The sequence below is a fragment of the Aspergillus ochraceoroseus genome, assembly GCF_002846915.1.
Source record: "Aspergillus ochraceoroseus IBT 24754 chromosome Unknown P175scaffold_3, whole genome shotgun sequence".
NCBI classification, from domain to species: Eukaryota; Fungi; Ascomycota; class Eurotiomycetes; order Eurotiales; family Aspergillaceae; genus Aspergillus; species Aspergillus ochraceoroseus.
In genome coordinates, this window is record NW_024468478.1 from 1,220,404 (window position 1) to 1,244,614 (window position 24,211).

The 24,211-nt window shown below is 48.3% G+C and overlaps 10 protein-coding genes across 10 annotated transcripts; 6 read left to right on the forward strand and 4 right to left on the reverse strand.

Moving 5' to 3' along the window:
• Positions 1–378: 378 nt before the first annotated feature.
• P175DRAFT_0434368 (uncharacterized protein) lies at positions 379–1,581 on the reverse strand (the record flags this gene model as incomplete). The annotated part of the gene is made up of 2 exons (XM_040893657.1): positions 379–1,408; positions 1,469–1,581. 2 exons carry the CDS (start codon positions 1,579–1,581, stop codon positions 379–381), a joined length of 1,143 nt encoding a protein of 380 aa, XP_040753077.1.
• Positions 1,582–1,752: 171 nt separating this feature from the next.
• On the forward strand, positions 1,753–4,349 carry P175DRAFT_0500560 (uncharacterized protein). Its single transcript, XM_040896983.1, has one exon. The coding sequence runs from the start codon at positions 1,849–1,851 to the stop codon at positions 4,270–4,272; it is 2,424 nt and encodes an 807-aa protein (XP_040753078.1). The 5' UTR covers positions 1,753–1,848; the 3' UTR covers positions 4,273–4,349.
• Positions 4,350–4,601: 252 nt separating this feature from the next.
• P175DRAFT_0556640 (nuclear transport factor 2 family protein) lies at positions 4,602–5,976 on the forward strand (the record flags this gene model as incomplete). The annotated part of the gene is made up of 6 exons (XM_040900707.1): positions 4,602–4,736; positions 4,782–4,887; positions 4,953–5,017; positions 5,127–5,198; positions 5,323–5,424; positions 5,498–5,976. The coding sequence occupies 6 exons, from the start codon at positions 4,602–4,604 to the stop codon at positions 5,609–5,611; spliced, it is 594 nt and encodes a 197-aa protein (XP_040753079.1). The 3' UTR covers positions 5,612–5,976.
• A 120-nt stretch (positions 5,977–6,096) lies between these two features.
• On the reverse strand, positions 6,097–7,127 carry P175DRAFT_0556641 (PQ-loop repeat-containing protein; the record flags this gene model as incomplete). Its single annotated transcript, XM_040900708.1, has 3 exons — positions 6,097–6,679; positions 6,747–7,004; positions 7,060–7,127. The coding sequence occupies 3 exons, from the start codon at positions 7,125–7,127 to the stop codon at positions 6,097–6,099; spliced, it is 909 nt and encodes a 302-aa protein (XP_040753080.1).
• Positions 7,128–9,414: 2,287 nt separating this feature from the next.
• ish1 (double-strand break repair enhancer MSC1) lies at positions 9,415–11,389 on the forward strand. The gene is made up of 5 exons (XM_040896984.1): positions 9,415–9,571; positions 9,630–9,680; positions 9,738–9,885; positions 9,942–10,709; positions 10,768–11,389. The coding sequence occupies exons 1-5, from the start codon at positions 9,487–9,489 to the stop codon at positions 11,240–11,242; spliced, it is 1,527 nt and encodes a 508-aa protein (XP_040753081.1). The 5' UTR covers positions 9,415–9,486; the 3' UTR covers positions 11,243–11,389.
• Positions 11,390–11,668: 279 nt separating this feature from the next.
• On the reverse strand, positions 11,669–12,628 carry P175DRAFT_0500565 (cytochrome b5-like heme/steroid binding domain-containing protein). The gene is made up of 4 exons (XM_040896985.1): positions 12,581–12,628; positions 12,474–12,504; positions 12,129–12,366; positions 11,669–11,975 (listed from the first exon to the last, which is right to left on the reverse strand). The coding sequence occupies exons 1-4, from the start codon at positions 12,591–12,593 to the stop codon at positions 11,745–11,747; spliced, it is 513 nt and encodes a 170-aa protein (XP_040753082.1). The 5' UTR covers positions 12,594–12,628; the 3' UTR covers positions 11,669–11,744.
• A 794-nt stretch (positions 12,629–13,422) lies between these two features.
• Positions 13,423–15,800, forward strand: P175DRAFT_0556644 (uncharacterized protein; the record flags this gene model as incomplete). The annotated part of the gene is made up of 4 exons (XM_040900709.1): positions 13,423–13,428; positions 13,490–13,532; positions 13,602–13,770; positions 13,842–15,800. 4 exons carry the CDS (start codon positions 13,423–13,425, stop codon positions 15,373–15,375), a joined length of 1,752 nt encoding a protein of 583 aa, XP_040753083.1. The 3' UTR covers positions 15,376–15,800.
• An 84-nt stretch (positions 15,801–15,884) lies between these two features.
• On the reverse strand, positions 15,885–16,241 carry P175DRAFT_0531211 (translation machinery-associated protein 7; the record flags this gene model as incomplete). The annotated part of the gene is made up of 3 exons (XM_040899852.1): positions 15,885–15,979; positions 16,061–16,150; positions 16,220–16,241. 3 exons carry the CDS (start codon positions 16,239–16,241, stop codon positions 15,885–15,887), a joined length of 207 nt encoding a protein of 68 aa, XP_040753084.1.
• Positions 16,242–16,775: 534 nt separating this feature from the next.
• P175DRAFT_0492325 (putative serine/threonine protein kinase (Prp4)) lies at positions 16,776–19,286 on the forward strand (the record flags this gene model as incomplete). The annotated part of the gene is made up of 3 exons (XM_040895884.1): positions 16,776–17,485; positions 17,561–17,763; positions 17,818–19,286. The coding sequence occupies 3 exons, from the start codon at positions 16,776–16,778 to the stop codon at positions 19,284–19,286; spliced, it is 2,382 nt and encodes a 793-aa protein (XP_040753085.1).
• Positions 19,287–22,179: 2,893 nt separating this feature from the next.
• On the forward strand, positions 22,180–23,526 carry P175DRAFT_0492326 (serine/threonine-protein kinase; the record flags this gene model as incomplete). Its single annotated transcript, XM_040895885.1, has 2 exons — positions 22,180–22,807; positions 22,883–23,526. The coding sequence occupies 2 exons, from the start codon at positions 22,180–22,182 to the stop codon at positions 23,524–23,526; spliced, it is 1,272 nt and encodes a 423-aa protein (XP_040753086.1).
• Positions 23,527–24,211: the final 685 nt, after the last annotated feature.

The window sequence follows — 24,211 nt, forward strand, 5'->3', positions numbered from 1 at the left end:
GTGCAGATTCCAGGCCGCAGCAGCGCAATATTAATAACCTCGAAATGACACCGCAGCCACGGACCCAGGCCTTATTCGTACATGAGAGGCGAAAGGCTTCAACCGCCTTCCCCCAAGCAGTTGTACATGGCTTCTCTATCAGGTTTCGAGCATGGCCTCGGTGGTGTTATCCAGACGTCCTGAGTACAAAGGAGGAACCTGGAAAAGATTATAACAGGGTTGCTCTTGGCGTATGCGTCCTATCATATCTCCCAGGATCTAGGCCATGTGTTCTAGAATCAAATGCCGGAATACTTCGAAGAGCCTCAGGATCTGGGTCTGGTAGCCTTGTCAGTAGAAGGAGTCCGTAATTGTGATCTTGGGAAGGTAATGCGGTTCTTACGGCAGTCTTTTGAGGGCTAGGATATCCGACAGCTTCACAGGCCCTTTCTCTCCCCAACCTCCTACTCCGCTTTGAACATCAGGTCTGACGCGTATGTACCAGGCCCAAGCCCGTCTATCAAGTTCATCCTTGCTAAGAGTTGGAGCCCAAGATCGAGACACCAAGTCAATGCAGTGTAGCAAATGGCCCAAGCACGTTTCCTTTTCCGCCACAACCTGAGTTTGGCTTCTTCTTTTCAAAGCGGTGGTATCCTTGGTATTCTCACTAGGAGCCCGGATAAAGGACTTCAGAAGATAAGAACGCGCTGACTGTGGCGTGAATATTGGAAGCGGTTTATCGGGTTTAGAACTCGCACCAGAGCGATTTGCGCTTCTTAATGCTTCGGTGTCAACCCCCCATAGAGGTGGCGCAAGGTCCGAGTCACCTGAGCGGCATTCTCCAAGCATATCGTCGAGGAAGACAGGATTTGCAGCAGATTCATGCGTGCGATTCCCTTCCACAAGTTGGCCCTCTCGGGGGTTGTAGTCCCACCTTTTCAGAACCTTGATGTCCCGGCCTAGTACCGTGATCACGGGCTGGCCTTCGCCCCAACCCTCCTCTTCGGCAGGCTTCCCACTTTCAAGGCCTAAGCTAACAGCTTTCGAGCGGCTGTTGGCACTGACAACGGCCTGTGCCAAACTCAATCGGCTGGAAATCGGCTGCTCTGGCATTGTATACCTTAAAATACTGACAGCGAAAGCAAGCACAAGCGGTGCCCGATTCGTGAGTAGAACGATTTTTGAGAGCTCTCCTTCGGTGGCAGACGAGAGTGGAAGCCCCAGCGCACATTCGATAGCAAATGGGGTAGTAGCATCACCTCCGGGTGAAGCTTTAGACTTCTTCTTGGGTTGACTCTCTTCACTCCCTGTTGGCGCTGCGCGCTTTTTGGATACTCTTTTTGCGGCATTCATCACTTGTTTTGCAAGCTTGTCATCTTTAAAGATATCTTGTAGCATTTTGAGTTTCCCTTTCGATATTTGGTCGGGGCTGCATTAACATTAGATATTTGATGTTAACGTGGGTAGATGAAGTTGTCGGCATCCGTACGTGGTAAGGTCTGCTTTTTGAAGCTCAATCACCTTGCCTATCGCCGATGCCAAAGGTACTTTGGCATCCTGGGAGAGGAATCGGAGCATTGCTTGAACCTGTGACGCGGCCATAATTCTTTCTATGTTGTCTGGATTCCATAAATAAAAAAAGAAGAAACCCCGATATCATAAGACGTTGACAAAGATAAAAATTACAAGGAAGGAGTTCGAGCATGTAGTGAGGAGCGTTGTTGCCTAAGGCTGCAGCGGATCTCCCGCCTCCACTCCAGCGCGGCAACCCATTTACAACTCTTTCAGCAAAGGAAGCTTAAGTCGGCTTTTCCACTCGCTTGTGACCGTTCTCGACAATTTCCTTGCTGCCTCTGCAGCGTCGTCACTATGGCTGACGATTCCAAACCCAAGGGATTCCCCGATATCCCGTCAAAGCTGTCTGCGCCGCCCAAAAAGTCCCTCTTCGAACGCCAAAAGGCTGAAGCCGAAGCCAAACGCGCCCGCGAGCGCGCTGAGACGGCCGCTGTCTACGAGGACTTTGTCAAATCGTTCGAAGATGATTCTCCAGTACCTGAGCGACTATTGACGGAGGGGAAGCCGAACAGGTTTGGGAATAGAAACCCCGCCTTCGGAGGCCCTGCAAAACGGCATTTCACAAGCTCAGGTCCGCGCGTGAGCGGCCCTGGGACTTTAGGACCGCCCGCATCATCGCTTTCTCGCAAACGCACTCACGAAGGCTTCCAGCCGCTACATCGAAATCGAGACTCTGCTCAGGGCGTTCTAGGATTTGAGAACACTGCCTCCATTGCCTCATCCACCGCATCGGCTTTTCGAGTATCGGACGACGAGGACGAGGGAGCTGCTGAGACAAAGGAGGCTGAGAGGGCTGCGGCCAAACCAACACTATATCTTGCTTCCTTGCCACCAGGAACGTCGCCCTCTGTCATAAAGTCTTTGATTCCGACAGTTCTTAATGTCGACAATGTCAAATTTCTACGACCGTCTAGCCAGTCTGCGACTGATCGGAAATCCGTATCCGCCATTGTGACTCTCGCGAACGAATCTGCTGCCTCTGATATTGACAGTGCCGTTAGCGCCCTTCAAAATAGATATTTAGGCTGGGGTTATTATTTGTCAATTTCCAGACATCTCTCCTCTGCTGCAATAGGTTCTGCTGTGCCAGTCGGTCTCTCATCCACAAGTTCTCTTCCATTCGGTGCAAAGGTAATTGCCCCTGATGTTGGGGGGCGATTAAATCGGGCTCCGCCGCCTAGCTTGCACAGGGGTGGGTTCGCACCTCCAACCTCATACGGACCAACATACGGCGGGGGCGGACCCTCCACTCAAGTTGAGGTGAAGGCACCTTCCGACCTCAAGCAACTAAAGCTAATACACAAGACCTTGGAAAATCTGTTGAACTATGGTCCAGAATTCGAGGCCCTTCTCATGAGTCGTCCTGAAGTTCAAAGACAAGAAAAATGGGCCTGGCTTTGGGACGCAAGAAGTGCTGGTGGTGTCTACTATCGGTGGAAGCTATGGGATGTGGTCACCAATAGCCGTTCCAAGGGGTCTCAAAGAGGAAGGTCACAACCATCATTGCCAATATTTGAAGGTGGCGCAAATTGGGTGTCCCCAGATGCAGGCCTGAAGTTTGAGTATACCACTCGTTTGGATGAGTTCGTCTCTGACGACGAGTACGATTCTTCAGATGAAGATATGTCCGATATGGAAGACGAACGACGAAACCACGGTGGACCACCTGCTCCTGAGGGACCAGGGACGGGGAACGAAGGACTTGGATATATGAATCCACTTAAGAAGGCCAAATTGGCCCATCTCCTTGCTCGACTGCCTACAACTCATGCAAAACTACGGAAAGGCGATGTGGCGCGGGTCACCACATTTGCCATCGAACACGCGGGAGCAGGGGCCGACGAAGTCGTGGAAATGATCGTGTCAAACATCCTGGAGCCATTTGCGTATACTGGGGCGAATCCTGACCGCGAGCTAGAGAAAGGGCTTACCCGCAAAGAGCAAAGTGGGGATGGCCCGAATGCGGCGTCAATAGATGATACAGCCAAGGAAACGCTAGATACATCTGCTGCGAAGCTAGTCGGCCTTTACATGGTTTCGGACATCCTCTCCTCATCTGCTACTAGTGGTGTGCGTCATTCCTGGAGATACAGGCAACTCTTCGAAGCGGCGCTGAAAGCTCATCACGTCTTTGAACATCTAGGGAAACTCGAAAAGGAGTATGGCTGGGGGCGGTTAAGAGCAGAGAAGTGGAAACGCAGCGTCGGTTCGCTTCTGCATCTCTGGGAAGGATGGTGTGTCTTTCCGCAGTCAAGCCAGGAACATTTCTTCGAAGTATTCGAGAAGCCGCCGCTTACAGATGGGGAACTACGAGAGGAGAAAGAGAAAGCAGACGCCGAACAGGCAGCTGCTGCATTCTCAAAGAACAAAAGCCGCTGGAAGGCGGTGGATGAAGATTCATCCACTGCGCGATTCGACCCAAGCCGGCCTACTGAAGTCAAACCCGCGCAAATGGACATGAATCAGGCAGAAGCAGGGGACATGAATTTGGACGGAGAGCCAATGAGTGATATCGACGGCGAGCCAATGGAGGACAGTGACCTTGAGGCTCCAGATGGTGATCCCCTAGAAGAAAAAGACGCAACGCCGTATGAGGAGCAACCCAAGGGGCAACCTGAAAAACAGCCTGAAAAGCCTCCCTCGCCACCCGCTGGGGCAGCTCGCAAGCGGGCTCGACCTAGAGCAGAGGATATGTTTGCAGATTCAGACTCAGAGTAACAAGGAAGGCTCCTAGGGGGGTGTATTAAAATAAATTATTATGTACGATTTGAACCAAGCGATGCAGCAATAATGACTCTTTCCTTTGAATATATGTAGTCTACTTGTCTGACTCTGTCGTAAAGTTTTGTGCCTTAAGGCGGCGCAAAGACTGCCCCACAATGGCCCTCTTCGCGGGAAATCCTTCTTTCTCTCAACTGTTGATCGGTCATCGCCAATTCTTCTCGCGCTCTCTCTCTCCCCTTTCATCTCAACAGCTCCCAGACCCTCATTGTATTTCTTCATCTTTAAGCCTATATCCTCTCTGAACCCACACAAATCTTCTCAAAATGGCCGGTAAGTCGCCCTCCCCTCTCAGCCACCGTCGCATTCCCCATGACGATGTTTTTGTTTGCCCCTCCTTGAGGCTCAAGCGACAACACCCCTCCACCACACTAGACATCACAATTGAATCGAAACTCCTGGTTAGAGGGCACATTATGCTAACGTCATCTTCTGGTTGTAAATAGACTTCGCAGGAATCGCTAGTACGTGACTCTTTACCCCCATTTTGTATCACCATTTTCGTTTTCCCCCTCCCCCCCCAACCACCAAAAACCCGGGCAAAGTCAAGTCGTGACAAAAACATCAAGCCAAAAAAGGCGGATAAAACAAGCGGCATGCTTATAATTCTCTAACAGAGCAGTTTGTCGACTTTTACTATGCGACCTTTGATAGTAACCGCGCCGGCCTTGCTGGTCTCTACGTATGCCATCCCTCCCCACCAGGTTTCAGGAGCCAAACGATTTGTGGCGGGCCAAAAGAAAAAAGAAAAAAGAAAAAAAAAAACTAACAATCGGTTGGGCATCAAACAGCGCGATCACTCTATGCTCACCTTCGAGACTTCTTCGGTCCAGGGTGTAGGTGGTATTATTGAAAAGCTCACAGTGAGTGTGCCCAAATAAAACCTATCATGACTTATTCTCCTGCTCTTTTTCTCTTTTCTCGGAGTACAGAGAGTAATGGTAGAGAGCATGTTGTCGCTAACATATGTTTATTGCAATGAACTAGAGCTTGCCTTTCGAGAAGGTCAAGCACGAGGTCGGCACCTTGGATGCCCAGCCCTCCAGCGAGCAGGGTGGTATTCTGGTCTTGGTCACTGGTCGCCTGCTGGTATGTCATACAGCCACTCTGGGGGGGGGGGTTGAATTACTAGGCTAACCCGTTCTTTTCTTTTGCTGTATAGGTCGATGAGGAGCAGAACCCTATGAACTACACACAAGCTTTCCAGCTTCTACCAGACGGTGCTGGAAGCTATTTCGTTTTCAACGATGTCTTCCGATTGATTTACAACGCTTAAATAGGATGTGAATTGATGGGGAAAGATATTATGAACATTATGAATATTAGAGAACGGAATGGGTTGCCTGTCCCACAAGTTCTCTAGCTTAAACAAGTTAGGGAGTGAAGTAGAGGCAGCCATTTCTTTCCGCTACAGTGAGATTCCAATTTGGGTTTACTCGTTGAAATTAAATACTGTTGACCTGCAACATATTCCTTCTTCGTGCTGCAACCGATAGCTCCGACGATAGATATATTCTGACACCAGGTAGAAGTCCGGGAAAGCCATCCTGGTATAGTGGGGATCGTTAATTAGACATATCAGTTATCTACATCCAGCAGCGCCTCATAGATTCTAACCCTTCGAATGGAGGACGATGTTATAAACCAGGTGTAGAGTGTATACATTTGCAGTAAAGAAAACCTTAGGCAAGTTCCAGTACCAAAGCCAGCCAAGTTTAGGAATGTTGCACTCCAATATAGGCACAAGGCAAGGAATATATATCACCGACTCCGGTCTCCAAGAAGCGGGGTGTCCTCGTACGGACCGTAATCCTGCTCTTCCTGGGCTTCATTCCCTTCTTCTCCCAGTGTGCCTTCCGCGCCATCTTTGCCATAGTCATGGCTATGTCCCTTATTAGGGCCCAGGTATTCGAAAAAGATCGATAGAACGAGGAGTGTGCCTTGTAAACAGGCCGTAACAATTAAAACACCCCAGGTGCTCCAGCCCTTGCTCCCTAGCCGTGCAGCCAGACTCCCCGCCCACACAAGACTCCCGGGTGTTTGAATACACATCATCGGGATACTGAGGCTTCCCACGCAGCGCAGCCTGAGGGTCGTAGCAATTTGCGGGAAGTATTGGATAGAGGAGAGGAGGGCAGCTAAGATTCCACAGAAGTTCGACCAGGATTGGAGCACAGAGGGCTGCTTGTAACCAATGGCGATGGTAATGATCAACATAGCCATCGCATGGAAGACACAAATGCCGGCCACAACCAGCGCGGTTCGGTATGTCGGCCTATCCTTGGAGGTCATGGGGAGCGACGAGGTTGTCTCTCGCGGGAAGTAGATAACAAAGAGCGCAAGACTATTAAGGGCAGGTAAAGTCAGTCTGGTGTGATCCGCGTTAGGTGCCAGAGAATGGACAAACATACATCGCGAAGAAGCTGAGCCATTGTGTCCCAACCTGAAGGATACCGAGCAACCCCGCAAAACAGGACAGCCCACTAACGTCGCTGCAGCAAGCCATATCCTGAAGACTCTGCTGCTGTGATATCACATTTGCCATAGAAGATGAGCCGGAAGTCGTCCCCAGCAAGATGAAGTACGGCGATATTCCGAAGGAGCTTTTCAGCCGGGCAATACGAATCAACTGCGGCAGGTAGGAGAGGAGGATTCCGAACACAATCAGACTATCATCGTTTAGCCACAGACGAAATACAGTCTCCGAAATAAGACAATGCATACATAGACAGAACAAAGTTCTTTATCTCTGGCGAAACCAGATGGTTACATTGCGAAGTCGAAGGATCCATCTTGGGCTTTAAGGGGGGGGTAGCTAAAAGCTGTATTCATATATGTTCCACATATAATATAGCGCAATGAAGGAAATACTCGTCAAGAGAAGTCGTGCAGAAAAGAGCGATCAAGCTATTTTATTCGAGAAAGGGCCGGTGGATGAGTTGGCTTGGGCAGTTACCAGACTACCAGATAAACAGGCTGGACATCAAAACATCGTCTCCCGCAAAAGCGAAGATTTTTTTTCCCCTGATGTTTTGCTTTTTTCTAAATAAAGTTCGTGATTCAAAAGGAGCCGAAGGTAAGTGACTGATCACAACTCCAAGGGGATGGATGGGGTAAAAATAAGAATACAGGACGCGATACTTCGCCTGGAGACGGAGATGGAGCAGGGGGTGTGATGCCCCGTAATTAATCAGGCATCCCTATCATGATGGAAAATCATTAATCATTAACTAATCAACTGCTGGCCGCCTCCGCATTTCCTAAAGCGGTCTAGCAAGATCAGGTGGCTCTCCTGTTTCCGTTTTAGGAAGCTGCCAAACAGATTCTCTGCTGTGACTTACCGCCTTCTTGATCTGTCATATCTCTTCTATCGCATCATTGCACGACAACCATCTTTGCTACCCAGGTAGTTCATGGGAGATCGATCTCATGAGCCCAATGGAATGAATCTAAAACAATATATTCTATACTAAATCATCACTTGATCGTTTCTCAAGGGAACTGCCTCTATCACGACATCAATCACCAGTTTACCCACGGGATGCCACCGAAACGGGGATCCAACCATTAATCCTGCCCTCAGATTTCGAGTTCAAGAGCAATAGAAACATGGAGTGAAGAAAGGGTATTGACCAAGAGTTTCTTCTGTTCCCTTACTTGATGCAACTCTTCCAAAGCACAAGGCAGACACATACTCTTATTATTCTGACCATTTGTTTTTCCCTTCATCTATTCTTTTCCCTTGTTTTGTTCTTCTTGGTCTTTTTTTTTCTTTTTTTCAGTCTCTTTATTGAGTGGTTTGTTTGTTCTTGCCCTCCTTCCTTGCCCTGCTGGATTGGAATCTTTACAGTGGAAATATTTAGTTCTCAGTAAAGATGATGTGTTGAGCCAGGTTAGTGCTCTGACAGATGACATACTCCCACAGGATGGAAAAGCTCTAGCGCAAGTCTTTGGGCCCCTTGTGCTTCAAGGATCTCAAACAAAGGTTCTCCATAAGGCAGATTTAAAGGTCTATGCATACTATGTGAAGACCTCAGAAGCCACTTGTTTGACAGAAGTAGTTGTGTATGACGAGAATGATTACAAAGTTTACAATGGCAGACCATCCCTGGAGGCAGAAAAGAAGAAACCTGTTGGCAAGATCTTAGACTGCACTCTTGTTGTCCCGACAAATATAGCGAATTTTTTTTCATTTTGGTCCGCGGGCATGCACCATCGAATGCCTATGCTAATCAAAGTGTTCCTCTGATCTTGAAGAATGTGTTCGGTATGAATGAGAACCCGCAGGATGTCAGTGAAGCCCTCTGCAGTTTTGGACTTGAGAAAATGACATTTGATTGGGTGAAGAGTATTACCATAGACCTATCAAGTGAAGCACAAAATCGTCTGGCCCCCTGTGTAGCAGGATATCGTCTTCCCTCAGTCTTCCAATCTTACAAACCGAATAAGTCTGGTTGGGAGGAATATAAAACTGCTATTGAGGTTGCTCGATCTTTTGTCAGTGAAGGCCTTGACTGGGATTTCCATCCAGCATTCCGTTCACCTGCACTGATCTCCAAATACAGCAACATACATAAGAACTGCACCAATCTCGAGGAGACAATTGCCGGAATGCTCAAAAACAAAAGACTTGCGGTTCAACCAGTTTATGATGCTTCTCATGAGAATTTCAAGAACTGGACCGAAAGCATGATCTATAAAGCCACGTCACTTGTCTTCTCTCGTTCGAAAAAAATAGACCAGCAATCATCTTGTCACTCGGTGAGGAGTGTTACTAGATCCTCTTGTCTTCCATCATTCGGACACACTGTAAGTAGTAGTAGATTTCGCTTATCTTTTTATCACAACGGGCATACCACATACCGCTTGTGTAATCATGTATGGCAATGCCAGCTCCGTCGATGACGCCAGTAACCGCAGTTGGCCAGCAACATGCGTCACATACGTCACCAGCTGGTCATCCCACAGATTCTTTACCTATACATAGGGAATTAATTAGAATCTACTTGACGCATGGAATACGTCGTTATATAGAAGCTCGATTCGCAGAGGTGAGTCTGCATTCCTCCACTTGTTGAAGTTTCCAATGCTCATGGTATCTTAAACCAAGAACAGCCTGCCGCCCTTAAGAACCCCTTGTCGTGAAGCACGATGAAACTGCACCTAGCTTCCTGTCTCGTGTTTGCTCTTGCGACTTTTGAGGCAGTTGGAGCGTCCAGCTGGTTCAGTAAAGCTAGTTAGTCTCACCCAAACCGTACAATAGTGATGAGAATCATGCTAACACGCCAATACAGTCTACAACAAATGGCATGAAACTGAGCTCGAAAGATGGCTGTCTGATCATGGTACAATTCAAAGCTCCCCTCCAATGTACCCACTCAAGTACTGACAAACGCCAATAGACATCCCGTACCCTTCCCCAGCCGATCGCAGGGATTTGGAAAACCTCGTCAAGTCCAACTGGGAGTTGAGGGTTCAAAAACCAATTGGAAAGATTACAGATCAAGCATCAGACCAGTGGCACCATACAAAAGAATGGATCTTCGATACGTGAGTGACACACATCCTATCCCTCCTGCGGAATAAACACTTATTCGCAAAACCAGATGGTCCGATTCTCAGCTCAAGGCATTTCTCGACCGACATGGTATCCCTTGCCCACAGCCTCGTAGGCGTGATATCCTACTCAGAACAGCTCGGGAGAACTACGAAACTGTCGCAAAGAAGCTTGGCGAGGCCGCCTCGTACCCAGGAAATTGGCTCTACGAGCAATGGACGGAGTCCGACTTGAAAGTGTGGCTTGATGAGCGCGGATGGCCTGTGCCACAGCCCACCACTCGGGATCGATTGATCGCAGCTGTGCGCCGCAACACTCGCCTAGCTAGCCTCCAATCGCGGAGTATCGCTGCCTCGGTCGCTGCGTCGGCTGAAGCCGCACAGGCATCCTTGAGTGAAGCTTTGTTCAACGCTTGGTCTGATTCCGACCTCAAGAAATTCCTGGATGAACATAGTGTCCATGTACCGCAGGGCTCTCGACGCAATGAACTTATTGCGCTAGCACGTAAGAACCGTGGTTTTCTACTGAGCCAGGCTTCGACTGCATCCGAGCACATAGGCGCCGCTACTTCCAAGGCAGGCAATGAGTATGTCAAAGCCACCACTAATGCAGAGTTAAAGGCGCAAGAAGCATTTGATACTGCTGCGAGTGCATGGTCGAATTCCCGCTTAAAGGCGTTCCTTGATGCCAGGGGTATTCCTGTACCCCAGACTGGCAGGCGAGATGAGCTGCTAGCGAAAGTGAGAGCAAATCGACACAAGGTGGCTACGGAGTGGAACGCTTGGACCTTCGATACATGGGACACTGAAAGTCTGAAGTACGCCATATTATCTCTCTTTCCTCTCACACTTTCATCTCCTAACCAATTGTTGCAGGAAGTATCTTTCTTCGGTGAACTCCAAGGCTGCACAACGTGCGGGGGCAGCTCGGGATGAGCTTTTAAAGGAGGCACAAGATGCTTTCAATCGAGCCTCAAAGGCTGGAGGGTCGGAGCTGGCTTCTGCAACCTCGCTCATCAATGAGGCCACCGCAAGTGCCAAAGAATCAGCCTTCGACACTTGGTCGCAGTCCGACTTGAAGGAGTATTTGGATTCCTACGGTGTTCCAGTCTACCAGGGGTCCGAACTCAACGAGTTACGCGCTACAGCCCGACGCAATGCGCACTACTTCAAATATGGCACCTCCACTCCCCAAGGAGCTCTCTATGCCAAGTTCCAAGGAGCCCTGCAGTGGGTGATGGACCAGCTGAGGATTGGCGCAGCGAGTGGCAGAGCCCGGGGTCAGGAGGCGGCCGAGAAGATAAAAGAGAAGCTTGAGGAGGTAGCTGAGGATATCCGATCTGAGCTGTGAGATGATGCTGAATATGACTTGTTTTCTTCTTTGTTTTTGCGCATACGAATGTCATTTGATGTTTTGGAAGGTATATGCCCTGCTTACCAGTATGCTTATCTCCGCGTGTAGGTAAAAAGTTAATGAGAACATGGAAAAGAGTTAACGTTGATGAATATTACCCAGTTGGAATACGTATCCCAGGATACAATACACATAAAACTCAAGAAGACTACGGTAGGTACTACTCTCTATAAAGCGAACAACCACCAGATAAACAGAACCGCTGAACAAATCGTTCAGAGCTAAATATAATCATCTTATCCCAGACAAAACACATTGGCCAGGATCACTTTTATATATAGGAGGGAGGTAAAAGGGATGTTCTTGTATATATAGTATATATGTAAAGATGAGCCAACACCAATAATACTCTCTCTCCCCTCCCTCACATAACATAACACATGGCCAAATCAACAACCACTTTTTTTAAAGTTACGTTATATTATATTATATTATATTATTATGCCTTAGGAGCCTCAGGATCTCCCTCAGCAACCAACTTCCCGACAACAAGATACTTCTCGAGGAATCTCTCCTCCCAGCTCTGCAGATTCTCCAACTGATCTGCATCCAAGTCCTTGAGGTCATCCAGGGGACCGGAAAGGTCCTCTGTGAGCATTTCCCGGTCGAAGCTCTGGAAGGCCAGACCGCGGGATGCATCTCGGCCGGCGAAGTTCTCGTAGGGACCGCCCTAGTTGAGTAAAAAGGACCGGTACCTCGTTAGTTCGTTTGAAAAAAATATCTTGCTTGTCTAGGAGGCCAGGGGAGAGTCCCATATATATATATATATATATGATATATATGATATGTCCCTCGGGTGGTTTGGGGGGGGCCGGGAGCGTACCGGACCATAGAAGTTTCTGCCCGGGGTGACATCAAAGACACGACCGCGGACAGCGAGATATACAGGTTGGTCCTCTGTGCCGTTGAACGGGAGCAAGGCTTTCGGGGTGAAGGTGCGAAAGACGACGGGGGCAGGGGGCTTGGGGAGCGTGGCGGGGGTCTTGGGGCGTAATTGCATGTAAACGAGGATGGCGAAGACGGAGAGGAGGATAAGGTTGATAGGCGAGGCGATGGACATCCTACATTTTTTGTCGCCAAAAAAAAAAGATAAAAATAAAAAAAATTAACTCTGTTCAAAATTTCGCCTGAATTTTATAGAGATGAAATAATCCGGGGATATACTGACACCTCTGCCTGGGGCGGCGGAGCTGTTCCGTCTGTGGTTTTGAGAGGTTTAATTAGTACCCGTAGGAGTATAGTTTGGCTGTTCTGGATGGGAACCTGGAGGCGGACCTGTGGAAGACATGATGCTGGATGGGCAAAGCTGGAGCTAGAATCTGGTATTTCTTCGACTGAGGTTGAAATGAGATGTCGGATGTCGGGCATCATAATCTCGACTCTTTATGACGGAGACCGAATCGAGTACAAGGCCGGATGCAGCACGTGATTTATGCCTAAGGCGTAGAATATATGCTTAGTCATCATTTATCCTCCAAAGTCCCAACATCAACATCAACATCCAACATCCAAACTATCTTCAGACATTCAATCAATCAATCAATCAAAAGAAGAAGAAGAAGAAGAAGAAGATTTACTTTTCTAATAATATCTCTTTTCTCCCCTCTGGCGACAATTGAAACACCCTAAAGCTATTTAGTTATAACCAACTAACGTCCGGCTAATCCGCAAATTGCTTGGATTAGAGCTTGCATACTCTGAAACAGGGTCCTTCATCTTGTTGGCTACCGAATCACCCGCTTAATCTTAACAATTAATGATCATCTCCTAGGTTCTTATGATGAACCTCTAGGAGGATACCTACCTTTTTCCCTCTCTCTCTCTCTCTCTCTCTCTCCCTCCCCCCTCTCCTCCTTGAGGTTTCAAGTTCTTTCATTGCTCTAGGGGCGCGCTGTTAGGCTGTTGGGCTGCGCCGCTGCTCATGCTGTCCGTTTGCTTATAGATTGCTAACTGTCTCTCTCTCCTTCTGGACGTCATCCCATCCCCTCTTTTGCCCCCCTTTTCCTTGGGTTTCCTTGACGTTTCCGTGCCTGCTACTCAATACCCAACAAGCTCCCCTAAAGTGCTCTTTAACCACCCCCTCGCGTGGTCGATCACCTCGTTAGTAGATATCTGTCATGCAGGTATGCCTGCTGCATAAAATACATATTATTCGCCTGCTTTCCTTTCCGGTTTGATCACTAGCACTACCTCTTTCCAGCCTTGATTGTTCCGCGCAATCATCAAGGTAAGTTAAGCTGTACATACAGAATTTTGCACAGATCGAGAACGAATGATCCGCTAACTCCTAACATAGTTTCGTTTAATCCGTCATCCATCAAGATGTGGGGGAAAGTATCGTTCCATCGGTCCCGAAAGACCGTCGATGAAAGCCCCTCTTCAGGTGCTCATATCTATCAGTCGCCATCGCTGTCAAGCTCCCAGACTAGCGAGCTTTACGCGAAAGCGTTACCTACATTGCCAGTGTGAGGAAACTCCACTATAACCCTTTGTTCCTTATTCCTGAGGACCCTCCCTTAATAACGGTCTTATCTAGTGATCTATCATCGGGTTCGCAGTTCGCAGCGCATCAGCCAGATCCCAGCGCGCGAGTGGCATCTTCCATATACTCTCGGGATACTGCTCCTTTTAATCATCCTCACCAACGCTCAAATAGTGGCGCATACCAATTTTCTCAGGAACCTAACTTATTAAACCCGGGTCAGGGTGATTCCCAAGGCACGAGAAGCGTGGAAATTTCCCCTCCCGACTCTCCAATCACCGGCATCCATAGTCCAAACAGCTCCCGGGTCTCTTCAATAGAGGACGAACCGGAACCACCAACGGGTAGCAGTGGTAATCCTCCAGGGGAGAGAAAATTCGCCAGCCATATCCCGATCATAAGCAAGGGCGTCGATTCTCAGCCAGACCGTGTTCAGACGAACTCGTCAGCTGAAGTTAGTACTACGAGATGGAACAATGAGGCGACGACGAGCAATTTCGGGAGAATGGGCCAGGTCACTCCTGGCAATGTTTCATTTGAGACACACATATCCGCCCATCCTCCACCATCACACAGCTCAAACATTTTTGGTTGGGGCAAGGACCAACTTAATTCAAGAAAGAAGCTATCTGAGACCCGTAATCGGTTTCTGAAAAGTGATGATCCTACCTTTGTTCCCCGCGAGCCTTGGAGGGGCCAAAGTGGTCGATCCCCAATGGTAAATCCCATTCAGGAGAAGCCAGGTGCTAGATCTTCATCACGCCTATATTTCTCAAAGGATCGTTCAAGGCAGATGAATACTCCATCGCCTATCCCCGGAATAGTGGCACCTTCAGCCCTGACAACAATTATAACTGCTGGTGAAGATACCACACCTGCAAAGCCACCAAAATCAGTCCGCCAAAAGAACAAGTATGACGCACCTGGCGCTGAGGCGCCCGTTTTTGACGCTAGTGTCGTCAGCGGCCCTACCCCGCCACGCGTCGATCTTCCAGAAACGGAGCTGACTGTTGGTTTGGCCGACCTGAAACTCTTGGGAGATGACGTTGAGGAGCCTACAAGTCGCCTCAGCGTCGCTACTTATGATCCCACGGAGGCAGCGAGTTCAACTCCAAGCCCACGAGATAGCATCGACGGAGCATCCCAGATCAGCGACAGCGTCTCCATCATGTCACGAACACGCCCTGTCCCCAGTACTATCGCACACGGAAAGCGGCCTATCAGGAAGCCAACCCCCTCTGAGGTTTCCGCCGACAAAGCGCTTCCTCAGTGCCCCCCTGAAATGAGCGCTCAGAGTCGCATCGAAATGCTGGAAGCGAAGAAAAACGATCTTATACGTCGTAGAACGAACATTAACACGATCATCCATGAGTTGACCCAGGTGATTCAACCAAACTCCGTTGCCTACGATATGGCCGCTCGAGACGAGGTCAAGAAAACAGTCGCTAGTCTCAACAATGAGCTAGCGGAAATTAAGAGGGAGGAGCATGAGGTTGGATTGAAATTACTCCGAGCGTGGAAGAAGCGCGACAACGAAGACTTTTACGGCCAGGAAACCGGTTTATGGGTTAAACGAGTGACTAGCTGAGGGCCACATTCTTTTCCTACTTTCTACGGACCGTTATACCCCCGCATTCATTATCTTTGTTCACTCTTGATCCTCCTCCCCTCACAATATTTTAACAAGCCTTGGCCGGACCACATGTTTCTCAATCTACAAAATATTCTCTACCATCCCCAGATGGCGTCTTGTCTTCATTTTGATCCGTGTTTCTTTAGTTACCCCATGTATTCTGATCACGATACTAGTGACAATATTCGCGCGAATCTCCACTCGCGACTTTGTAGTGCAAATGATACCCCCTGACCCCTCAAAGGGCCACTAAAATTTGATATCATATAACGTTCCAAGTTTCTCCGTCTTACTCGTGCAAGCAAAGTTCGGTGAAATGTCTGTATACGAAAAAAAAAAATAGTGTTGCTCAAATAGTAAGATGTAGTGATTGGTGCCACCATGGGTATCCTCCACTTCTCCGCGCTCGTGGCTCGTGGCTCGTGGCTCGTAGGATTCGTCAAATTCGGTGTATTGAAACAGGATCATTTCTTTCCTGACTTCTTAATACCCTGCTGGCCAGTGTTCAATGGGCCGCGTCCCTTAGCCTTATCCATCAAGTCCTTCCTAGCCTTAGCCTCTTTATATCACGGGACAAAACAATTAGCGATCGTTCAGTTGAAAGTACGCAGATATCACCCAAATATAAAGAAGAACATACCAGCCCTCTGTTTCTCCTGGAAGGCAATATCGTCGTCATCGAGATCCTTCTTCTCCTTCTTCGCAGCCTTGAGGGGCTTGACTTTGCCGCCTACCAAATGAAAACGCAGTTAGTGGGTGCCCATATATCGCCATGAGAGAGGGGAAAAGTCACACGTACCTTCTCTGCTTTGGCCACCCATTTTGAGCAATGTATCAAAAAATTCCGGTATAGAAAACGGTACTAGATCTCTTGAAAGCGGTGATAAGAGAGGAGGGGGGGAGGGAATTAGAAAAAGTGAGCAAGAAGAATTGTCTGCGGGGGGGAAAGACTAGTTCCGTATTTGGTTAGATAGGGAAATCTCCTCCCGTGACCGCCAACAACGTGACATGACGACGAGCAATCTCATCTTCTCATCTTCTCATCTTCTCATCTTTCATCCGATTCTGCTCTGCTCCTTGCAGGCATCTTCCACTGCCTTGGGTTCTTCTGTAATTTTCATTTCTTTTATTTCTTTTTCAAGATTTTGAGAGCGTTCATCTCATGTTCTGCTCGAACCGATAGTTGAGCAGTTGGGACAGCGCCGTGGCGTCTCTACCTGAGTTGGTTGGACTTTCTCAATACATCCCAAAATACCTTTGCAACGGAAGCATCCTTGCTAACCGGGAATCATTCTTACGATCTGTAAAGCTGCTCCAAAAACCGTATCTGGTCGAGCGGTATCGCGCCCAGTACCATGGAATCCCGCAGGTCGAGGTCTCCATCGACGACCCCTTCTGAGGGTGAGATTATCGAATCAGGTTCAGAGACGAAGGCAACTACGTCGCAATTTCCTCTTAATGGCAACAGCGTTGACCGTCCCACCAGACCCAGAACTTCACCCGGATCTCCAGCTTCACTGACCAAATCGCCTCGTCGTCGGAGATCGAGGACCCGGTCCAGGTCCAGGTCGCGCTCCCGATCCCGCTCTTCCTACCGAGATTACAGAGGATCCAAGCGCCGACGAGATGATGACTATGACGATAGACGTTATCGAAACGACCTCGCGCGAGGCAACCGATACGATGAACGCTATCATGACCGGGGCCAGTATCAGCGACAACCCAAATCTTATTACGACTATGACCGCGAGGAAAACCATCATGCCGATCTCCGATACAGCGATGACTATGGCCGACGTAGGGATAAGCGGCCACGAACCCGTAGCCGATCCCCGTATCGCGAAGTCCGCAAACGGAAGCAATACTCGGGTGATGAGTGGGAATCCCAGCAAGATCAAAGAGACGAGAGTGTAGCCTCTCGGGATAGAAGGTCTTCTACCGAACAGTTAGTGAGCGAACGGGGCAACACCCCAGCTTTCGCTCGAAATTCTAAACAAGATGCTGAGACTCAGAAAAATCAGGTGCAGCCAGTTGCTTCAAGCTCTACCACCCATGCTGGTAGCCGGTATGTATACCCCCCCCCCCCTCCTTTTTTTTTCGCATTCTTAACAGTTGTGCAACTTGCTAATTCGTCGCTTAGTGTGAATGGTGAAGAGCAACATCCGATTGAACCAATCGATGAGGCCGCCCAGCTCGACGCTCGTCGCAAAAGGCGTGAAGCTATCCGGGCCAAGTATAGAGGCCAGGCAACGCCTTTGCGGCTGCAAGCACTCCATCTTGGGGTCGATAGGGATTTGACCACCCCAACTAGCGATACAGTCGCTTCCAGCAATGCTACTTCAGGTAATATGCTTTGATCCGTTTTGATTATTCAGTACTAACTCGACTTGAAAACAGACGTTTCCCAGCCATCGGCTGCTCAGACCCCAATTGACAGTACTGGGGAGTCATTTCCCGAGTTTAACATAGGGAAGGATACTGATTTGGTTAATAATGGTACACCTGTAGATGGTGTTGATAAAGATGAGCCTTCGGCCGCAGACTACGACCCTACGATTGACATGAAAGCCGAACGAGATAGACACGACCAACATACCAACGGGGATGTCTCTGCAGCAAGCTACGATGAGACGAAAACTACCAAACAGGATGTGCTTCTTCCTGATGCTCCACCACCGCCACCTGAGCCCAAACCAAAAGATCCATATGATATGTTTGCTGAAGACAACGATGACATGTTCGCCGAAGATACCCACGACGCCGCTCAACCTACGCATGCATCCGCCATTTCTGCCGTTCCCCAACCACAGGAGCTTGACATTAGCATGATGGACAATTGGGACGATCCCGAGGGTTACTATAATGTCCGGCTTGGTGAGTTGATCAATGGACGTTACCATGTGCACCAGAATCTAGGCAAGGGAATGTTTTCATCTGTAGTGCGAGCGATGGATTCGAAGACGGGCAATTTGGTTGCAATCAAAATCATCCGACAGAATGACACCATGAAGAAGGCAGGACTGAAGGAGATTGGAATCTTGGAGCAGCTTCATGAAGCCGACCCCGATGACAAGAAGCACGTGATCAGATTCGAACGCAGCTTCGAGCACAAGGGGCATCTGTGCATGGTGTTTGAGAATCTCAGCATGAACCTGCGTGAGGTCTTGAAGAAATTCGGGCGCGATGTTGGGTTGAACTTGCGAGCGATTAGGGCGTATGCGCAGCAAATCTTCCTCGGGCTCAGTTTGCTTCGCAAGTGCAACATTCTCCATGCCGATCTGAAGCCGGACAACCTTCTGGTCAATGAACAACGCAATGTGCTCAAGGTTTGCGACTTGGGCTCCGCTTCTCCCGCTTCAGAGAACGAAATCACACCATACCTAGTCAGTCGATTTTACCGTGCCCCCGAAGTTATTCTGGGGATCCCCTACGATTACGCGATCGACATGTGGTCCATTGGGTGTACCCTGTTTGAACTCTACACGGGCAAGATCCTCTTCACCGGACGCAACAACAACCAGATGCTACGGTCGATCATGGAATGCCGTGGCAAATATCCGCCCAAGCTCCTGCGACGGGGGTCATTGGCCCACCTACACTTTGACGAGATGTTGAATTTCCACAGCACGGAGGAGGATAAGATCACAGGCCGGCTTGCCACCCGGGTGATCGACTTCAAGAAACCGACGCGGGACCTGAAGACCCGGTTAATGGGCAAGAGTACGCGCGGCATGACGGACAGTGAAGCGAAGGAGCTGGCGCTCTTTGTGGATCTATTGGACCGATGTTTAAGTCTGAACCCAGAGAAGCGATGCACGGCAGCTGAGGCATTGAAGCACCCATTTATTTCGCGGCCCAAGGCATGAATCTGATTTGACTCTATGCGGCAAGCGGGAGGCGTTTGGCAGGAGAATAATAAATATTGTTTATACCGAGTCTAGTATAGTACATGAATGATATCATTGTAGCACGGATCGGATGAAATTCTTTTTTTCCGCGCCGATCTACCGCACATCATCGACTGTTCATTGTTCACTGAGTAATCATTCTCGCCCGAAGTGCTCGGTGTAGTAACTAACTAACTAGTTAATAGTATGATGATTAGATTTAGCTGAGCGACGGTGACTCCGCCGGTGGTGGCAAACACGAACAGCACCACCATCCGATCTATGGGGCAAATGGGCAAATGAGGCAAAATAGGGATCTTTACCTTTCTAGATACATACATGCCTCTATTGGAGGGATCAAACTAGGTATAATAAGGTATGTGAATGGAGATACCCTAAGATGATTACCTATATATATATATATATCTATATATATATGCGTACTGTGTATATATACGTACTAGGTAGTGGTTTACAAGAGTAATATTCCCATGCACAATTGTGTACTTGAAAGTAGGAGAACCAAGGTAGAAGATGTACTCTATATGTATGTAGGTATGTATTCAATATTGTTGTTGTGAGTGCATTGCATTGAGGCTTATTGCTCTGTATGGCTACTACTTACCTACTACCTAGAGGTAACTAGAGTACCTAAAGTAGTTAGGGATGAAATAGAAAACCCGACGAGGAATAAAGCCATAAAAATACAAACAAGAAGCTGTTTTTTTCCTCCAGAGTTAGATACGAGTACTCCGTCCGGATACTCTTGACGGTCTGACCAGCAATTTAGATAACAATCGTAAAGATGGAGCGTGACCCACTCATTCTGGGTACAGCAAACGTGGCAACAAAGCAGCCAATCAACAGTGGAGACCGTTGTCATCGGGGTCCATCTTCTGGAACCAAAACGCAATGGGGCGAATCGATTGGTTGCCTCACTTTGATAGAGTTTGATTACCTATTCACTTCAAGGTTTGCATGGAAGATTTACCCTCCTTGAATGATTCGGGTGTACGGAGATGAAATATTTAAAATAATCAATTAAATAGTCAAGATGAGGTCTTTTTTTTTTTTTTTTTTTTTTTTTTTTTTTTTTTTTTCTTTTGTGGAATAAAAAAAGAAAAGAAAGAAGGAAGAGGATTTGGAAGAGTAGGGACTGTATGAAGTTAATTAGGTGACAAGCTGAAAGCGTCGAGATGGAATCATAAGTGGTGGAGGAGGAGGCGGGAATGGAAACTTGGATCCACCTGTGGACTCGGTGTCTGATCCAACCACATGGAGGGTCCAAGAGTCCAAACTCCAAAGCCTTGTTCGACGGATGGATCCTGGTTTCCCCGCTGGCCCCAATTTCATTGTAAGGAGATCATCACTGTTCTCTCAGGGCCTAGGTAGGTCTCTTCGGATAAAATATCTGGTACAGATCGAAAGTTACGCCCGGAGAAAAGAGAAGAGAAGGGGGAGGGCAGTTGAATATATACAGGTAGGCCGTGTGCTGGAGTTGGGCTGCAAAGTGCTACCAGGCGGATGGATTCAAGTTTGGACTGCTGGTACGTACGTTAGACGGAGCCGGTTCCAAGTACAGTCAGTGATTCTGCTGGTTGCGCTGAATAGAGTTCTACTGGAAAAGACGGTGTCCTCCTTGATATTCATGATACAGGTTATTTGTGTTACAGAATAGAGGCTGGCCAAAAGAGATGTCATCATTACTCCCAGACTCTCAATTAGGCGGGAGGTGAAATGAAGCCCAATCAAAGCTCTCGAGATGGATTTATCTTCCCTGCATCATCTGGAACCCCAACCAATTAAAAAAATCAGGGTGAGTGGGGCTCTGCAGCAACTTCAGCAACCTGTCACATCCACACCGCCTCCCTGACCAGGCAACCAATTATCTTAGACTAGTGGGTCCTATGCTGCGCCTGGGCCTGCAGTCATAGTCATCCTTTTCTTTTTTTATTTGAGGGGAGAAACTGAGCCTTTCCAACCTTTTTGCCTCCTTATCAACCAGCCGTCATTTCTTATTATTCTTATTTCTTACTGATGATTATTCCGTGCCCCGTATTTTAATAATAGAGAATAATATAGTTAATTAATATATTATTTGTATTTCCTGCTATACTCTTTCTTCCCTCCACTTCCCCCTCTCTCTCTCTCTCTCTCCTTCACCTCTCCACCACCAACACCCCAAACTCCTCTCTCTCTCTGGTACTTTACCTCCTCTCTTCCCCTTCCCCTTCCGCTGTCATTCCCTCCCTCTCCCTCGCCCGATCGCATTTTCTGTCCTTTCCATTTCTTTTCCCTCGTCTGTTTCTTCTGCTTCTTCTGCTTCATCTTCTTATATATCCACTCCTCTTTATCCTCCTCTTAATCTTCTTCCTTTCGTCCTCTTGTTGCTCCCCCCATCCTACTGGTCTCTTGTACCTGGCTGTGCAACACTACCAACAATCATCTCTAGTAACAACAACTCAACTGAACCAAAGGAAAAAAAAAAAAGGATCCTCTCGACTACTCTCCCGTTGGACATTCCCTGGACTCTAATTGTTTACTCTGATCGACTCCATTCCTTCCATGGCTTCTTAAACAACAAGGCAGTCCTTAATTTGGTGCTTTCCCTTCTCGTCTAGAGATAGTATATCCGTCACTCGCCACCACCATCTGGATTATCATTACTGTTTGATATTAACCCTCTTCCGCCCTCTCCATTTGGATTTTGGATTCCAGGATTGATTTTCGTTGCCACTCCGGTTCTTGACGACTCCTACAGCCGGTTTCTATATAATAAAAGTCCAAAGTCCCTTGCGGTCCGCTATAAAAGAGGGTTCGATCCGGATTTATCCTGTCAGGCCGGCACCGCATCTTCCCTCCCTCCTTCCCCATGTTGCCCCCATCTCATCCCTTTGGCATGTACCCCCATATGCTTCCTACTCCTCCCCCCTCTCCACCTGTCACTCGCTGCTATGCCCCGGAAGACCGTTTAGGATGGCTCCTGGCCAATCGCCTCGAGCTCACTAGCATCCTGGGAGTCGGCGCTTATGGTGTTGTATACACGGCCGTCGACATTCATACCGATGCCCTGTATGCTGTCAAGGCCCTCAACAAATCTGGACTTGATCCCCGGCAGCTCAAGTTCCAGCAACGCGAGATCAAGCTCCACCATCTGGCCAGTCAACATCCCAACGTGGTTTCCTTGGTTCGCATTATGGATTCCGTCGATTGCACCTATGTAGTCATCGAATTCTGCCCCGAGGGTGATTTGTTTTCCAGCATCACTGACAAAGGTCAGTTTGTGGGTAATGATCCTCTGGTCAAGCGCGTGTACCTGCAAATCCTGGATGCTGTCAACTACTGCCACTCCCTGGGAATCTATCATCGGGATCTGAAGCCGGAAAATATCTTGGTCTCCGACCAGGGATTGACTGTCAAACTAGCCGATTTTGGCTTGGCTACTACAGATTACCTCACCTCTGATTTTGGTTGTGGTTCCACGTTCTACATGTCGCCAGGTAACGTGTTCTCCATCCTTTCGTGGCAGCATGTCGACCAACGCTAACGGTCTCGCCCCCTTCTCTTCACTACAGAATGCCAGCAATCGAACCCTCGACCGATGTCGTGCTACCAGTCCGCTCCCAATGATGTCTGGAGTCTTGGGGTCATTCTGGTAAACCTGACTTGTGGCCGAAACCCCTGGAAACGTGCCTCCATTGAGGATTCCACGTTCCGGGCTTATCTGAAGGATCCTTACTTCCTCAAGTCCATTCTGCCTCTGTCGGATGAGATGATCTGTATCCTAAGCCGCATCTTTGAGCTTGATCCGTCCAAAAGGATCACTATTCCTGAGCTCCGCCAACTCATCCTGGACTGCCCACGCTTCACTCTGAACCCCATGACTCCATGGGGCTCAACTGCTGGACCGCTCCCCGTTGGCTATGTCACCTGCCCACAGGTTCCCGTTTCTCTTCCCGAGGATGTCCTGGACACGCAGTCCTCTAGTTGCTCCTCGGACTCGTCTCAGTATTCTGATTCTCTGGTCTCAGCTGTGTCCGATGCTTCCTCCTTTACGGAAGGCTACCCAGACATGGATAGCCTGCCTTCTTTGGGGATCGAGCCTGAAACACTCTGCAAAGATGACTTCCCGCAGCCAGACTCCATCGCATGTAGTGATATGCCGGAGCCTCTCGTGGTTTGTCATCACCCATTTGTTTACTCCATCCCCGTCTGCTGAAATGCAGCTGGTCGTTACACCATTGCACAATAAAAAAAAACAAACAAAAAACACCTTAACGCAAGTTTTACGATTTAACGTCATCCCCCCCCCCCCCCCCCCCCCCTTTTTTTATTTCTTGTCGATTGTTTCCGGATCTCACTCTTCGCCTTGCATTTGATGCAACATTGTATTATTCTGCCACGGATCGCTTTTCCTGGTTTTCGACATAATTTTTTTTCCCCTCATCCATCTCCTGGATATACGCACTAATTGTTTCTGGCCCCCAATTTCTTGGATATATGGATAATACCTGGATGGAGTTGCTTCCCTGGATCCTTTTCCTTATCGGCCATGGGCACGAAAAATTGCCCGGAAGGATCATGGTTTCTGTCAGCCTGTCGACATGATCCATTGGGACTGGCCAGAAACCTGGATTTTGTTTTATTAATATGTTGTTATTTTTTTTTTTTGGGTGGGACCTGTTTGGATAATTTTTTTTGGAAAAATTTCCCCCTTTTTGGTGCTGGGAGTTTCGTTTTGCTTTGAAGAAAATACCCCGGTTTAAAGATGAAGCGTCGCATACATGGATTTTGTTTTTTTTTTTTTTTGTGAAGGAGTTGGCATGGCATGTTGGGTCACTCTTTTAGGATGATACCTTGGAAGAAGGGGGTTGTTATTATTGGCTTTCATTCCTGTCTGATAA

Coding starts and splice junctions, on each gene's coding strand:
- P175DRAFT_0500565 (XM_040896985.1), bottom strand. Junction 12,367..12,473: donor CCGCCGCCCCAGGCAGAGGT/GTCAGTATATCC, acceptor CAAAAAATGTAG/GATGTCCATCGCCTCGCCTA. Junction 11,976..12,128: donor GCAGAAACTTCTATGGTCCG/GTACGCTCCCGG, acceptor TTACTCAACTAG/GGCGGTCCCTACGAGAACTT.
- P175DRAFT_0500560 (XM_040896983.1), top strand. CDS start 1,849: ATGGCTGACGATTCCAAACCCAAGGGATTCCCCGATATCCCGTCAAAG.
- ish1 (XM_040896984.1), top strand. CDS start 9,487: ATGAAACTGCACCTAGCTTCCTGTCTCGTGTTTGCTCTTGCGACTTTT. Junction 9,572..9,629: donor CAGCTGGTTCAGTAAAGCTA/GTTAGTCTCACC, acceptor ACGCCAATACAG/TCTACAACAAATGGCATGAA. Junction 9,886..9,941: donor AAAGAATGGATCTTCGATAC/GTGAGTGACACA, acceptor TCGCAAAACCAG/ATGGTCCGATTCTCAGCTCA.